This window comes from Melospiza georgiana, chromosome 9, assembly GCF_028018845.1.
Source record: "Melospiza georgiana isolate bMelGeo1 chromosome 9, bMelGeo1.pri, whole genome shotgun sequence".
Taxonomy (NCBI): Eukaryota; Metazoa; Chordata; class Aves; order Passeriformes; family Passerellidae; genus Melospiza; species Melospiza georgiana.
In genome coordinates, this window is record NC_080438.1 from 20,407,208 (window position 1) to 20,423,654 (window position 16,447).

Below are 16,447 nucleotides of genomic sequence, written 5' to 3' on the forward strand. Positions count from 1 at the left end.
AGTGTTTGGTCCAGTTCTGTGTCTCACCTCTGAGGTTCAGCTTCTTGGATTTAGGTGTTTAAAGGTAGTATCTTTGTTCTAGCTTTTGCACTTGTCTAATGAGAGACACTTTTCATCACCTGAGATATGTTTCATGCAATAGTTACTGATTACTTAAAAAAAAATTTGAGATTTGATATTTGTGAAGCAAAAGGAAAAGTAATACTGTAACTGAAATCTTCTTTATTCACAAGCCACATGTAACCCAGTAATTCCCCCTGTGAGGTTCCATACACAGCATGAGCATTGTCCTTCCCCTTTGTCTTGCAGGGACTCGCCACATACAGGGACTTCATGGAAAAAAAAGCAGAGTTTAACTTTGCTCCTCTCAGGAGGACAATTTTGTACTCATGGAACACTTTTCTCATCCCAGCTTGAGTGTGATCCAGAATCTCCGAGATCAGTGATGATCTTGGGACAGTGGAAAGCAGAGATTTTTGCAGGTGCAGCGCTGTGATCTCTTTGGCTACCATGACTGGTATTGTAGTACTGGTAGTTTACCTTCTTCATTCCAGAAATTTGATGACATTGTGCTGAGCAGCTGTGGCCTGGTTCGTAGTCAGTTGCCCCAGGGGGGTTGCTGGCAGCCTCTTGCAGGAGTACAAGAGGCAAAACAGAACACAACTCCTCCAGCCTTAGCTTGTCTTCACTGAGAAGCTGCTGCCATGGCCAGTGGGGGGGTTTGGCTTTTTGTGGATAAATTTTGTTTGCCCTCCTTCCTCCCACCCCTATTTAAAAAACAGCAGCTCGACAGCACAGCAGCAAATGCACATTAATATCAAACAGAATTTTCACTATAATTTTCCTATTAACATAAGATGTTAGAATGTAAAGTGAGCTGGATCTGCGCATGGGACCACTCTTGCTGTTAAAGGCTTTAGGCTGGAATGGAGCCCAAAATTCTTAGAAGAAATCCAACATTTCTTGATCAAATATTAATTACATGCCATATCGAATTATATATTTCAAACAAGTTTTATAAATAAAAAGCTAGGCCTTTCAAACCATCAGCAATATTAATTTTGGATTTAAAAGATTATGAAAGATAACCACATAACTGTGAATTAGAAAAATACTGGCCTAGGTTGCATAAAAACGTCCATTAAATAAATACGGAAAGTTTTCACTATGAAAATTCAGTGGCATTGTACTTAAAAAAGCCATAATGAGTTAAAGGTACCTTAATGACACTCAGATTGTGTTTCATGAATCACAAACACACACAGGACGTCAGATGGCCCCAAAAGATGACAGACTGGGTTCATACAGTTCAACAGCAAGTACTGGGGGTGTGTGCTGCTCCTCCATGCCATTCCTGCCTGCTGGTCCTGCCCGTGCCCGCTGCACACCCTGGGACCCTTCTCCTCCAGGCTGCCGTGCTGGCCCACAGCCCAGAGGCTCCTGTGGGAGGTGCCATGGCTGGGTCTGTGTGTCCGTGTGTCCGTGCCTCAGGCCAGCGGGCTGGGTCCGTGTGTCCGTGTGTCCGTGCTCAGGCCAGCGGGCTGGGTCTGTGTGTCCGTGTGTCCGTGCTCAGGCCAGCGGGCTGGGTCTGTGTGTCCGTGTGTCCGTGCTCAGGCCAGCGGGCTGGGTCTGTGTCCGTGCTCAGGCCAGCGGGCTGGGTCTGTGTGTCCATGTGTCCGTGTGTCCGTGCTCAGGCCAGCGGGCTGGGTCTGTGTGTCCATGTGTCCGTGTGTCCGTGCTCAGGCCAGCGGGCTGGGTCTGTGTCCGTGCCTCAGGCCAGCGGGCTGGGTCTGTGTGTCCGTGTGTCCGTGCTCAGGCCAGCGGGCTGGGTCTGTGTGTCCATGTGTCCGTGCTCAGGCCAGCGGGCTGGCCTCGGGCTGGGCTCCAGGCAGCGGCTGTGGCTCCCAGTCGGGCTGGAAGAAGCGGATGTTGAATGTCCGAGCCCAGTTCTCGAAGACGCGCTTCTCCGTGAGGAAGCGGTGGTGGCTGCCCTTGCGGCCCCGCTCGTGGGAAATGTACATTGTGCACTCGTCTGGCCCCAGAGGCTCGTAGTAGTGATAAGGTACTGAAAGATGATTAGGATCCCTGTGGAAAAAAGAAAATAGATGGAAGCCCAAGATGTTCTTTCTTGTTGATTGAAAAGATGTTATCTTTAATGAACTGATGGGCTCAAATCCACTTTTCCTCCCAGTTAAACCATGTAGCTGGTTTTTTTCTTGCATATCTAATACATCAGAATGGGGCAAAGGTGTTTTCTTTGCTTTTTCTTTTGCTCTCCTTTAATCCTCTTCCTCCCAGCTAAATGAAGGACAGCAGTACCTCAGAAACAAGGGAGAGTGCTGCAGAGCTGTGTTACTACTATGAAATTTGAAGTAAACTGCTTAAAAGAGATTTAAATCAGGATTGTAATTTGTTAAAGGTCCTGCAGAGGTATTTCCTGAACTGGGGAAGAAAGAGAAGATGACAGAGGGAGGTGGTGATCTGTGTCACGTCAGCTCAGCTGAGCGTTCCCAGCGTGCTGCGCGAGGTTCCGAGAGCACAGCTTCAGTGAGAGTCTGCTCGCCAGGTTAGTGCTACAGGCTGATGGTGCTGGCATTTTAATCAAACATCTCATGCACAAATTATTTTACAACAGTAGTTCTCATGTATCTAAGCTAAAAATTAAACCAGTTCACCCATAGTATCCATCTGACCTTGTGAACCTGTTCACATTTCCCAGCAGGAGATGAGTGACTCGTGCTGACACACTGGATATGCCAAACACCAATTAGATACTTAGGATAAAGTTCATTTTAGCAGTTCTGACCTCAGTGTTTCCATGTAACATTCTGTAAATGGCACATCTGTATTATAATAAGCCAGAGCAATTCATTCTTCTTTTATTTTCATCTCTACCTGTACCCATGATGGTTTATTACTTTGGGCACGGGCGTTTTGGGCTGACAGGAACTCACACTCTCTCTGTGTCATAAATACTAAGAAAGCAAGCTGTCCCAGACAGAATTACCCAGTTGTATCCCTCTCTCCCTGATTGCTACCAGCTATTTTGCTGTAGCAGAAAATTTTCCAGTATCAGCATTTAGTAGAGCTGTGCTGTGTTACAGCCTGAGCTGAACAGGACCCCAGCACAGAGCAAGAAATCTGATACAGGCTCAGGGCTGTCAGCTCTAATATACAGTTGATTATTTTCATTTTGAAGAGCTAATATTTAAGGTCACTTTCAACTGAATGCATCCACAATCTGTCAGTAGTCTGTGCTGGTCATTATTTTTACTGTGTAATTCTGTCACCTACGCAATTTTCTAATTTTTCTTATTTTACCATTATCCATATTGTATATGCAGAGTAATGTATGATATTGCTGCTGCTTCCCATTTGTGCCTTAGATTAACGTTTTAATTCGATCAGTCTGCCTTCCTTGTAACACAACATGGTGATCAATCATACAAGACCAGAACAACAATAAAATTACATTTCTAGAATAAGATGGATTCTAAACTTATTAAATATATTCTCACTGGAATACATAAGAGTGAAACCAAATCCTTCATCACCTCACCTACAGAAAATGCATTTGTAATCTAAAGCTGCCCTTCATGTAGAAATTTATTATTTCTAAACTACAACTATTAGAACTCAATCTTCAATTAATTTTTCACTCTTTTGATACATTGGACCTCTTATTGTCGCTTAAATGAATAATTTGTATGGTTACTATAAATCTAATAGGATACATTTTCATGTGATGTGTTTTTGTTAAGAACTACTAAACAAATAGGCCTCTGCCTTTCACACAGACTGCACCTCCTTCTTGCACTAAAGCTGGATTTTGTTCTTGAGTCCTCAACCTGTTTTGCTTGGTATAAATTTACTGCTTTAAAGTTAGGATTAGTAAAGTTGAAATCATATGTCCAACAGACTTGGGAAATACGCAGCCCCAGTTAAGGGGCAAGGTGACCCTCTCAGGCTGCAGGTCCCTCCAGGCAAGGTGGTTTGGAAGCCAGGGATTCCACATTCCATGGAAGGCTCTGAACTAACACCAGTGAGTCCTAAGTGGATGTCCTTAGCTCCTGGCAGGCTGTACCAGGTCACTGCATCCTGTGCACCATGCCACCAGAACCAGCCCAGAGGCACCTGGTGCACAGGGCCTGGCAGGTGAGAGGGGCAGGAGCTCAGTGCAGGCAGCCTGTGGGGCTCAGGCCTTGTGTGCAGCTCTGCTGGCTGAGCTGGGGCTGAGATCAGGGCAGGAATGGGGGCTGCTGGCTGCAGACCTCTCTAGGAATACTCTGCAGCTGACTGAGGTTTTATGGCTAAATTCCAAAAGCTTTTAGATTTGAAATTCTGAAGGGTATTTACATATGGAGGACCTTCTCATTTTATGGGAGCTCTGGATTCCCCCAGATTGCATGCTGGTAAGCTTTGGATTTGAATTCTGGCTTGAGTACACCATAACCCAAATTAACTGTGCTGTGTTATCTTCTAACTCTGCAATTAGCTTGTGTCACCAGCAAATGAAATGCATGAGTAATTTCTATAAGGAAATTGCTTGCCACCTCATTTATTAACATTAAAACAGATGCTGTTTTATCACTGACTGATACTGGACATTAATCAGTATTTTGTCAGACTCCGCATGCATATTAATAGCACAGCTGGGAGGAATCTCTGGAAGTTCCTCTGTAAGATATCCTGTGCTTCCTGCCAGCACAGCACCCGTGGAAGTGCCTGTACCCCTGTCAGTCAGCTGCTGTTTGCCACTTGAGTGCACATTTTCCCACAGATGGTATCCACCTACAGCAAAAGCTAGAGGTACAACACAAAAGAAAAGGGAAATCAGGCCACCCCATACCACATTCTGGTCAGCCTCTTTCCTTAGAAATGAAGAGCCATACTAAATCAACCCTCTAAAACTATAGGTACTGACATACTTTGTAAAATAACTCATATTTTGATGTGTGAGTAAAGTGCCATTTATATGTTGAGTGATGGGCAAGGTGTTGTGTCAGGACCATGAAGATTTCTAGATAATCTTTTGCCTGCTATTCCCAGGATCTTCTTTTCCTGACCTCCATAATTAGTCCTGTCTTCCAAACCATGTATGCATTTTGTTATTAAGCTAATGAGGTGAGGCATATGGTACAAAGAGCAGGATTAGCTCACATACAGCTTATAGTTTCTCATAAGCTCCAGGAAATGTAACCAGCAACAACTGCTGCTTTGCATTTGATTTAAAGGAACTGAAAGTGGAGAGAGAGAGAGGTAAGAAAACACTAAAGTATTTCAAATACCAATTTTCAGGTGAATTATCATGAAAAATGACCTGGCAGTCAAATGAGGATTCTTACAGGAAAATTATCTGGTTCAATAACTGGAATGAAAATTATTCATATTAGTTAAAATAAGGCTCAGAATTAAGTTTTAAGTTTCTGGGAGTTCCAGAATGCCCATGAAGAGGAGAAGAGTTAGAGGGTTCATCTCACTAACCTCCTGAGTTTTCCTTGTGTACAGGAGTACCCTGAGACCTGCAGGGAATCAGCCTTTCTGTCCCTGCTGCCGTAATGCCACAGACAGGGGCTGGAATTCCTACAAACTCACTAAGACTTGTCTTGTCCTTCCCAGCCCTGCTGCTGAGCACCCACAAAGGGAAGCAGCAGCCCTGCAGTGCCTTCAGGAATTGCTGTGGTATCTGGCACCACTGTCAGGCTGCTACTGAAGGGAGGCAAGAGGAGAATCCAGCATGTCCCAGTTGAGGAGTGAGTGCTGTTCATGCAGGGCTGCCAATGGGAGTTCTGAGAGGGAAGTGCTTCCCATCTGGAAAGGCCTGGATTGGATCCCTGGGCACTGGAAAAAATACAGCAAGATGTATAGCTTGTCTGTCTTGGGACAAAAGAGTGAGAGGTGTGCACACTTCACAGAAATGTGTGCAATGTGCATGGAAGCACAAGCTTTCATCTTATTACAGAGGGCACAAGGCAGCATGAGAGCAGTATCAAGCCATTAACCCTTACTACAGCATAAATCTGTAGGAAGCAAAGGGGCTTGAAATTACTTATAGTTTTGTTGTAAAGTACTAGAAATTTATAATAATTAGGACACCAAGTCCAGTTCAGCTATGAAACTCAGTGTCCAATGAAAGTAAATAAAAATGAATCTAAAACACCTCGTTGCAAGTAATAGGGACAAATCTTTTAGTCTGTGCTCCAGACTCCTGCACTAAACTATTTTTCCTGCACGGGTCCAAAGCAGTTTGGTTAATGATCTTAAGCTAATAATTTGTAGCAGAATCAACAGCATGAGATTCCTGGTACCTTTGAGGTGTCCTTCACGTTACAAATGTGACACTAATTTAGTTCCATGACAGTGATCACCACACTCATTACTTATTCCACAAATTAATACTTAAAAATGAATGGGTATCTATCTGCTGAAGTTATAAATTTGGTGATACTAATTATGAACAGAAATAAGATTTCTTGGTGGTTTTTTTTTCAATCTTAATGATTCTTTACTTGCACAGCAAGTAGGATACCTACACACACACATCTAGCACACACACATTTCAGTTGTTTTGTTAGGATTTTTTTGTTTGATTTTTTTATTTTAATAGTAGATTCTTATTCTGTCTGACTGAAAACCAGGAAATATGGCTTACGATTACAGAATATTTCTTTCTGTTATTCTGTTCTGTTGTGTGATTTCTTTCAAGGAAAGCACTGTTTTAACTTCTTAATGAGTGGCTGAAGAGCCAGCTAAGAAGGTTAACTATATTTATGGCAAGAAACTCCTTTCACAGATCTTCATGGACAGCTTCTTCCAGGCATGGCAACTACAGTTTTCCCCTTCATTCCCTGAGGAATCAAGCTGACGTAAAGACATTTCATATTACTTTGATTAAGAAATGACCTTTTCCCTTTTTACAACCAAGTGTGTGTACCTTTATGTTAGGATTTTTTTATGCAGGCCGTAAGAACAATTACATCTTTCACTGGCAGGACTGATCTACAGCCTTTCTTGTGTTATAATTTAAGTCCATTTGATTTCAGTGTATTGATTCTATGAAAGCCTTTCATATACTCTCAGTGACATTTTTAGTCTCTCTCAAAACAGTTTGTTAAGGTTTAGCTGGCTTTTTTTAATATGTATCCAAACTATTCTGACTTTGTCTGAAATGTAAGGATTACACATTATTTTGCAGTAAAATGCTGTCTTATGTATTATTAGATCATCAGTTTAAGAATTACTTCCATGTGCCACGGGAATACAGCCCCTTCTGGAGTAAGACAGACCAGCCACTTACAGAAACTGAAGTAGTATGTGTTGGCCAACTGAGATGACAGAGGAACGAGATGCTGTGGAAGGTATTTGTTGTCTGGCATATCTGATCTAGTTTGCAATTTTCCTTGGAGAATTCATGCTGAAGTCTGCCAGTACATCACAGCATTTATCATCAGTATTTTGTTATAATTTGTAGAAATTCTCACTAAGTGGAGTTTAGTGTTGACATTTTATGCTGCAATTTCTTTGGGGATTTCTACAACGTGCCCAAGACAAATGCAGATTCCTGAACGATCCCTGTAAGTGCTCAGAGGAAAGTCAAAGCAGTCCCATTCTTGGAGACTGACCCAGCACTGCAGCCTTGCCCTCCCTGCCCCTGAAAGGCATCTGGAATTACCCAATGAACCACACTTGAGACAGATCACTACTAGAAAATTTAAGCAAGTACTTCTTGGTGAGAGGGACTTGTGAGCAGGTGATGAAATGCTGCACTGAGGCCTTGTTCCAGACTGGTTCCAGCTCTTCCCAGGTCACCCAGCAGGACAAATGGGATCAGCACCAGCTGTGGGCAGGAACCACTCAGTGCTGGGCTAGTGCTGGGTGGGCAGGTGAGACTTATGTCAGCATCAAGACTGCTGCTGTAATACAAATTTGTCTGTGTTCATACTGGTACTTGTGGCTAATGCAATTTTGGTCTAGCACTGGAAGTTCTGGAGCCTCTCCCTGTGTCACTGATCCACAGTGGGAAAAGCTTAACCAGGAGCTGGGGACTGGGTGCTGAGCATGGCTGGAGGCAGAAGGGGGCTGGAAAAAGGCACAGGCTGTTGTGTGTACAGCAGCTCCCACTGGCAGAGTTGTGCTGCCTTTGCCTCCTGTGACCCGCCCCTGCCATGCCCAGAACAGGATCACAGGACTGACTCTCTGGGGCCAAATTCATGGGATGGTTCCTAGGCACCATTTAGGAAGCTGCAGGATTGGCATTTGTGTGACAGAGGTACAATAATGTTAATTTGAGTTGCACAGAAAGTTCAATTTAGAAACTAGTCACTGAGAGAACACTGTTCCTCTATTAATTTGGGGGGAACTTGAAAAACAAATTAAAAGTAATGTTTTCCCGTACTTCTTTCTTCAGATTAATTTCATGCCAATTATTCCATTACTTTTAGCTGATAAATATTCAGAGACTAAAAGAAAGCAACAAGATGGATTAATTCTCCCACAGTACAAACAAATTTTTAAAATATTTTATATAACATAATTAAATGCTGTTTGTTGTTTTCAGAATGAGATCATGGGGCATCTCATTAATTGCTTTAAAAGGACTGAAGACTTGTTGCAAAAGAAAAAGATTAAAAGATTCAGATATTTATCTGTAACATTAACTTTGTTGGCTAATAATGGTTCTAAAATAAATCCTACCTGCAGAAATCCGGTGGCACCATGCCATAAACATTTATCCTGTCGCAGAGCTCTAATGCGATAGTCATTGTGAACCAGCCCGTGCTAAGCCAAGTGTTGGATATCTTCCTGAAAGCAAAAACATAATTAAGTTTCTAAGCTGGCAAATAATTCTCGAGATTTATTTATTTATTCATTCATTCAGAAGCAATTTCTCGGCATTTTCTTCATTCTTGTAAAAGGCTTTGAAAACTGGGTAACCAAGACTCCTTTGCTCATCCACCTTTTAATGATTTTTCTGGTGCCTCCTGTCAGTGGAACCTGGGCAGGAACTTTCCTCACTGTAATTAATTTTAAGCACAGCAACATTAATATTTAACTGACCTTCTGACTTGGTTTCTAGAAGCTCCCAGCCTGGGAAATCATCCTAGGAACCACCCCAGGTGCCATCCCTGCCCGAGGGGAGCCTGACAATGGGAATGAGAGCGCTGGCAGGGAGCCCCTAGGACAGCATCTCTCCTGCCTTCACTGCAGGCTGGGACATGGCTTTAAAAGAAGCTCAACTGATCCCAGTATTAATTAGGCAAAGTAGGAGATACCAGCCTGTAACTGCTCACAGATGTAAGGGATTTAAAAGTTGTGTTTAAATTTTGCTGTATCACAGGTTCTTATCTGCAAAGGTTCACTCAAAGGTCTCCTTTAAAATGCTATTAAAGAATAAACAGGAATTCTCCCTAATGGCTCCTCACCCAGCTAGGAAAGTCCCACAGGAAGAAGTTGAGGCTTGTGTTATCTGCAGCCCAAAGAGTCCTCAGATCCCTGCTGACTGCCTGTCACAGTGACAGGCTCTCCCTTCATCTCCTACTAAAGCTGAGGCACCAGGGGAGCAAGTGCAGGCTCTGGGAAGGCCTGGGCACTCTACCTGAATATATTAATGTAGGACCTACATTAATCCCATTCCCCCACACCTGCATCTGCCAGATACCTGTGAAACTTGGTCACAGCCCCCCAAAAAAGCACAGCAGAAAACATGGGATTCTCTTCAGAGAAGTCACCAGGGAATCCCAGGTCCTGGCCCAAGTTCCAAGGCCATCTTTTACAGTTTACCCAGTGATAGCAGGATGTGGAACACTCTTGGAAACAGGGACCTGAGGCCACAAAAGCCACTGCAAGCAAGTGCCAGCAATCACTAACATCTAATTCAGCTGACAGGAGCCACCGTACAGCTTCCAAGCTAATGCTAAACAAGCTGGTTCCAAGTAGGTCACCTACAGGGCAGTAGGAGGAGATGTTTTGAGCACTGTCAGATTGAGGAATGCCTTGTACCAAGGTTTCCCATTTCCTCAGGGAATCAGACTACCACAAGGAAAAAAAAAAAAAAAAAAGTGGTGGTGTCTGTGCCAGCTGCTTAAAAAGACACTTCTAAACATAAGGGAATTCTTTGACTAACTATGCCTGGAGGATGCTGAGGAGCCTAGGTAATTTGTCCCGTCCTTACTGGATCACCTGGTAATGTTTAAACTCCCGAAACACACATTTTTACTGCTCCTGACACACCAGACTTTCAAGCTAAGCTAGCATTTGGAGAATGCCATGTTATAAGCATCTCATTATTTCCAATTATGGGGCCTTATTTATTTTCTGACTGTGCACTGAAGCTTGGAGGGGTGGTGCAGTTTGTCACAATGTCAGAGCTGGGTCATAAGTTCAGAGGAGGCCTTCAGGCATATAAAAATATACAACACTGAGAAATTTTGGCTCAAAATAATTAGGAAAAAGAATGGTAGGGAAAAGCCTAAAAAATTTGTTTCTCTGCCACCTGAGCTCTGAATCGCTAGATAATTCAGGAACATGTTCAGGCTAAGAGTGCTTTGGAGCTTGCACAAGTCTGCTGTTCCAGGTGCCCAACACTTACATTCCAAAACCAAGGGAGCCATTGCAGCCAGGCACGACCAAAGCTTTGCCCAGGGCAGGACACCCAGCTAGGCTCTCTGCTTTATTTTCTGGGTTAGCTTCTTTTCTGCTTACACACACTTAGGCTGTCATTTAATGTTTTCCAAAAACAGGAAAACAGCTGAATATAACTAAACTGGCTTAGAAGCTGAATAATCAAATAAAGATTCAAAAATTCATTCATACCGCTCTGCCCTCTTTAAATACCATGTCTGTAAGGACAGCGACACAGAAACAGGGTTACAGTGTCTTGCATTTCCTAAAAGATCTAAGCAAGAGTCCAACAAAAGAATACTATTTTTATACCTAATCAGCAGTAATGAGAGAATATGAAGAACTGTCATGTGCTTATTAGGGGAAATTATCAGATATTCTTTTATATGATGAACTAACACACTGTGCTGATAATTCTGTAGTGCACACTAAATTACAATTAAAGGCCTTTCTGCTCCACCAGAATCTCATTTATAATCTCTTTGGAAATACTCTTCCTGCAGTTATTTCATTTATGCTGCTTTTATCTAATTACTATAATATTGGTTCTGAATCGTATTTTCTTAATGTACCCTTATTCAATTATAAAGTTATTTTCAAGTACAGTTACTTTATAATGCCAAATGTATTGCTCTGCAGCCTTTGTCTTTCACCATGCTATTTAACTGGCAATGTTTTCTGAAGGTTTTTCTTAATTTCGAAACCATTTTTTTCCAAAAAACACAATACATCCAATTACCTTTCTTCTCATCATTTTCAAGATGGAAATTAATAGTCTGATTCTTGCAACCTTGCAATCATGCTTCTCTCTCCCTCCTTTATTTTTCTGTAGGCACGAATGTCAAGAGTTCAGCAGAAACCCTCCAGGGAGCAGCAGCATTCTGGGCCTTACAATGGTCTGCTCCTGCCCCCACAAGTACCTGAAGTTTTTCCCTTACAAATTATTTCCTATCCATGTTTCTTTTCATTTTCCCTTTCTTCTGTGCAGCTTATTCATTTATTTTCATCTCCTGTTATAATCTTCTTAGCCCTTCAAGTATGCTGTCTGTGCCCTCTAAAGGAGTGGTTCATTCAGAGAGCCTGCAGTTTATTAAAACCAACAGGGCCTGTTCCTCAGGCTGACTTTTGCTGGCATCTGCGTGCCCTTGATTCACTCTGAGAGTTCTGGGTGCCCATGACTGAGTTCACTCTAAACTTGTTACAATGTCATTAATGGCTCAAATGCCTTGAGAATATTTCAGGACGTGAGCCTGGTGCCTGTGCAGAAAAAGAAATGCTTCCATCACACTCACTACAGGCCTCTGGCTCTGGATGGGTGATGCAGAACCAGAAAGAGCAGCTTGCCTGAAATTGCACAGCATGTGTCAGAAAAAGAACAGGATGCTGGCAATGTCAGGGAAGGAAGGGGACCCTGGCTCCCCATGGCAGAACTGAAGTTCTGAGAGTGAAGCAGGAAGGGAAGCTGTTCCTCAGAACTGGGAACAGCACGTGATGCTGCCCTCGATCACCAAAAGCACGGTCCAGGAAAGGAACTGGCAGCGTGCATTCCTTGTGTCCAGGGCCTCCCCTGGGGCTCATGGTGGCCAGGTTACAGTGCAGTTTGTTGGCTTGCATGCCTTTGTAAATACTGAGCACACAGATAACCCTCTGCACATTGCTTGAAGAGCTCAAATTATTAATTCACCTTCTCACTCTGCTTTACTCTGGAAAAGACAAACACATCACAACTGGCAGGGTATCTCCTCTTGTTATCCTTCCTTCTTGTTCTGGCAGAGACCCAAATACACCAGTTGGAAGATGAAGAGAAGAACCTTTAATGTTACAATTTAATGTTACAAAACTGACCAAGTTACTCTGTGCTCTGGTTTGAGCCTGAGTCAGGCACAAACTCAGATCTGCTATAACTGAACAGACCTCTGCAAGCCAACCATGTGGGGTGTGACAAAGGCAGCAAATGCCAAGCAAACATTGCCTTCAGCTAAGAGGGTACAACAGTTTCCTCTAACACTGGTTCTGCCTTTCTCATGTAGCCCAGAAAATGAGATCTGTGCTCGAGACCATGACAAGATCAATCCCTGTTCAAGCTTTGGTGTGTATGTTTTGTATTTGTAAGGTAGAACATCTGACTGTGAGTTACTGCACAATAAACCTACCTCTTCATTTGTATCTAAGTGGGGACTCTGTGCCATTTTTACAGCAGCATATTTAATAAGTAAAAAATATCAGAACTTCATTAAAAATAAATGTCTTTCATTCTGGGAAGTCTTTAGTTTGAATGCCCATTTTCAAACATTACATCTGAAAATATTCAAGTACTGCAGTGGGTCACTTACTACAAATTTGATTTGAAGATCAGCCTACAAGTCTCATAAACAGTCTCATAAAGATGTAACTATCATAATAACTTTCCATTTTCCAGTTGCAAATGTAAGATGAACTGTTCTGAAGCACCTAATGTATGACTAATGTTTATTTGTTTTACAAGAAGCTTTACAGCTGCAATGTTCCAAAAATGCTTAAATTCAATAAACAGCTATTATAATTCACTGAATGGTGGCATTTCCTCTATAAGAAAACATAACCTATCCATTCTAATTTTTCAGAGTCAGTGGAAAAAACTTTAATGTATATTACCCTAAAGTGAGATTTAAATAGTTCCTGCCTCCTTGACTCCATAAACATTACATGCAGACTCTGGTATTCTAGACTGATGAGGCAGTGCTCCATACAAATCATTTTGATGTGTATTTTTTACTTATGTTATCAGTGATGTTATTTGGCATGTCATGCCACATTACAACTCACGAGGCAGAGGATTTAATGGGCAGGATTGTCCCTCTGAGCAGATCTGAAATTGGTATATATAAACTGCATTATTTTACTACTCTGTGACATCCCCTAGGTGTACCCATGTAAGTTCTCACCTGTCTTTCCCAGTCTCCCGTTTGAAAAGGTCATCAAACTGAAGCATCTTGTGGCGAGAAATCATGTACACCTTTAACTGAGGCAGTATCTGGTTCATCAGCTGCAGGTTGTTGTACACCAGGCCTTTGCCATCTCTCCTCATGTAGCTGCTGGGGCCCCAGAAGATGAACACGGCGCCGTGGCTCATGTTCAAGAGTTCGTTGCGGTTGCGGAGGATCCTCTGGATGCTGGAGTGCGCGATGACGCGCAGGCTGGTTTTGTTGCCCACGTCGTTGCCGTAGCCGCGCGTGGGCGCGTCGTTCATGCGGATCACGCACTCGCTCTCGTCGATCCTGCGGCCCTGCCGGCTCCCCAGGAGCTGCCCCGAGCTGGTGACCAGCGCGCAGCTCCTGCAGTGCATCCTCAGCGGCTGCAAAGACACACAGTCAGCTGCAGGCATCTCCTGTCCCTGCACAGCTCTGCTTTACACCTTCATGGTGTATTTCACAGCAAAAACCTCAGAGCGAGGTGCAGAAATCTCTCCCTGCAGTCTGCCCAAGTAGCTGGGGACCCGTCACCTGTACGTGTCTGGGGGGAATATGGGGACAGCCCTAAGAGTTCCTCTGTGGAGCTAAGCCCATTGTGTAAATCCTCCTTTCCACTGCTGCTTCATAAACACAAGTAACAACAGCCTCTCTACTCTTCCCAACTGCTTAGGATTGTCCTTCCTCCACTTGCTATAACAGCTATAATTACAGTATTTTTTATTTTTCCACTTCCTTTTTTTTTTTTTTTTTTTTTTTGGGAAATAATAAATCCTAAGTCTTCCTAAGTTCCTGTGTTCAACCCTGGGGCCAGGACATTTTGCTACAGGAAGAGATTGATACCCTGGCCCAGTGCTTCCCTGCTATTTGCAAGTTGTGCCACAAGCACTGCAGTGCTCTCGTACCTCCTTTATGGTTCAACAGTCAGAGCTGGTCAGTAATGTCTGTGTGTATTCTACATGACAGTGAGTTAGTGCAATGAACTTTTGCTACCTTGTCAGGTCATGTTTGAAAGTTACTCAGTAAAATGGAATGGGAGGTGCCTGTTCAGTGAGTGCTGACCTAATGGAAGCAGAAGAGTAAAACAAGCTTTCATGAAAATGAAAATGCATGATAAATCATGTTACTGAAGTATGCCACCACCACAGTATCAATTATAGAGGAGTATGTCACTATCTACTGCTCAGCATGAGAACTAAAAGGTGCAAGGGTTAACAGTATTCCCAAAGTGCTACTTTCTAACAAGAATACAATAAACTGTGAGGTAAATAAAAACTGTTTGAGGGTGTGCCTTGGTAGCCCTCCAGGAAACAATATCTTGCACTTGGTGTACATCTTAGTGTCTTTGAAAAACAACAAACAACAGCAACAAACCAAACAAACAACAGTGCCCACCCACCCCTGAAAAAAAACCCAAACCAGCCTAAGAAAAAAAAAAAACAAAAAAAAAAACCAAAACCATCAGATAAACCTCTGGCACAGAGACTGAACTGCAGCTGCTCGATCATTCTGATCTACTCATATACAGGTATCCAATGACTACATCAGTCTGCAGTGAGGCACAGCTTAAAACTGTAAAGCTGAAAAGGATGCATGATGTAGGTCTGACACAATCTCAGGCCCCTGTTTGAAAATGCTTTGGCCCTGAGGACTTAATAAGTGTGTTTTACTGCAGTAACTAGTTTTTAATTTTGAAGGTATTAAGTGGTTACAGTTACAGTCTGAGATTCTTTTATTCTGTGAGACTAGCTCATGAATGCTTAATGCTTTTTAATTAAAGAAAAAGTAAGAAAAAGTATACAATCTGCACAGTGATTCTACCAGTAAGCCTTGTATTTCCATCTCCCCCAATAAACATCCCTTTCACATCTGTGGACTATAATCCAGAGCTAATGGTATGGGTGAAAATGTTCATGCCTTTGTGAGCCAAGGTTCCTAATGTAGTATTTACATGCATTTTCCTTTAAGCTTTCGTCTGCCACTTTGATAAATTACCTAGTGAAAGGCTCTAAGGTGAACTAGCTGCTCCACCACCATGCTTGGGAAAGCAAGACAAGGTGTTAATGAGGTTAAAGGAAATGTAGTCAGCACCAATGTTAACTCACACAGGTTTGAATATCCACATAGCAAGGCATTTTCACCTAAACAATCTCTGCTGGTTTCTGGCCTACTGAGCTCCAACTTCCTTCTTCTTTTAAAAAAGCCTGTCACAGAATACATCCCTTGTTAGGAAACAAGGGAGCAGAGCTGAGGAAACTTGGGGAGGGGTCTGAGGCTACCTAATGAACATTAACACCCCCCAGCACATCTGTCCCAGATCTTGTTTGAAACATGTTCCTTCTGGGAAATAGTCTTTAGAGTGGAACAGTCAGGTATTCCCAGCCACTTCCTGAATGATGCATGGGGACTGAGCCCTTGTAGCTGCTCCAGGCAAGTCATTTTCAGTTGCCTCACTCAGATTCCTTCAGCTGAAGTCTACAAAACTCGCACCTAAAAACTATCAGAGGAATTCACAGGGAACAGCCACAACATTCTCACCCCAGCTGTTTATAATGCTTTGACAACAGTGAGAGCAAGGGGGGGAAATGCCATTGGCTGTAATATCGTCTCACTGGGAGGCAGCGGTGGCACCAGAAATGTCATCTACTTAAGCAATAATAATGGAAGCACAAGGCAGTTCTTTGGGATTGATGACCAGCTGGAAAAAGTTGATGGCCTGAGAATAACCAGGGGCCATTAAGCCAGAAGAACATTAACTCCACAGAAAATGCTGTTACAGTAATTATTACAGTGATATTTTGGGAAAAAAAAGCAAAGTGAAAAAAAAGCAAACTCCATGAAATATGAGTTGTATTTCAGGAGCCTTGCTTCAAAAGGGA

At 42.9% G+C, this 16,447-nt stretch overlaps 1 protein-coding gene and 1 long non-coding RNA gene across 2 annotated transcripts in view; one reads left to right on the top strand and one right to left on the bottom strand.

Moving 5' to 3' along the window:
• Positions 1–207: 207 nt before the first annotated feature.
• Positions 208–16,447, bottom strand: part of ST6GALNAC5 (ST6 N-acetylgalactosaminide alpha-2,6-sialyltransferase 5) — a 66,618-nt gene continuing 50,378 nt past the window's right edge. The window contains exons 3-5 of the mRNA XM_058029756.1: positions 13,545–13,954; positions 8,695–8,802; positions 208–2,085 (exon numbers count right to left, since the gene is read on the bottom strand). Of these exons, the coding sequence (XP_057885739.1) occupies positions 1,854–2,085; positions 8,695–8,802; positions 13,545–13,954 (750 nt within the window). The 3' untranslated portion in view covers positions 208–1,853. The remainder of the gene's footprint in view (positions 2,086–8,694; positions 8,803–13,544; positions 13,955–16,447) is intronic.
• On the top strand, positions 2,097–13,166 carry LOC131086664 (uncharacterized). The gene is made up of 3 exons (XR_009114779.1): positions 2,097–2,566; positions 7,222–7,358; positions 11,453–13,166. It is a non-coding gene; the product is annotated as an uncharacterized LOC131086664 (long non-coding RNA).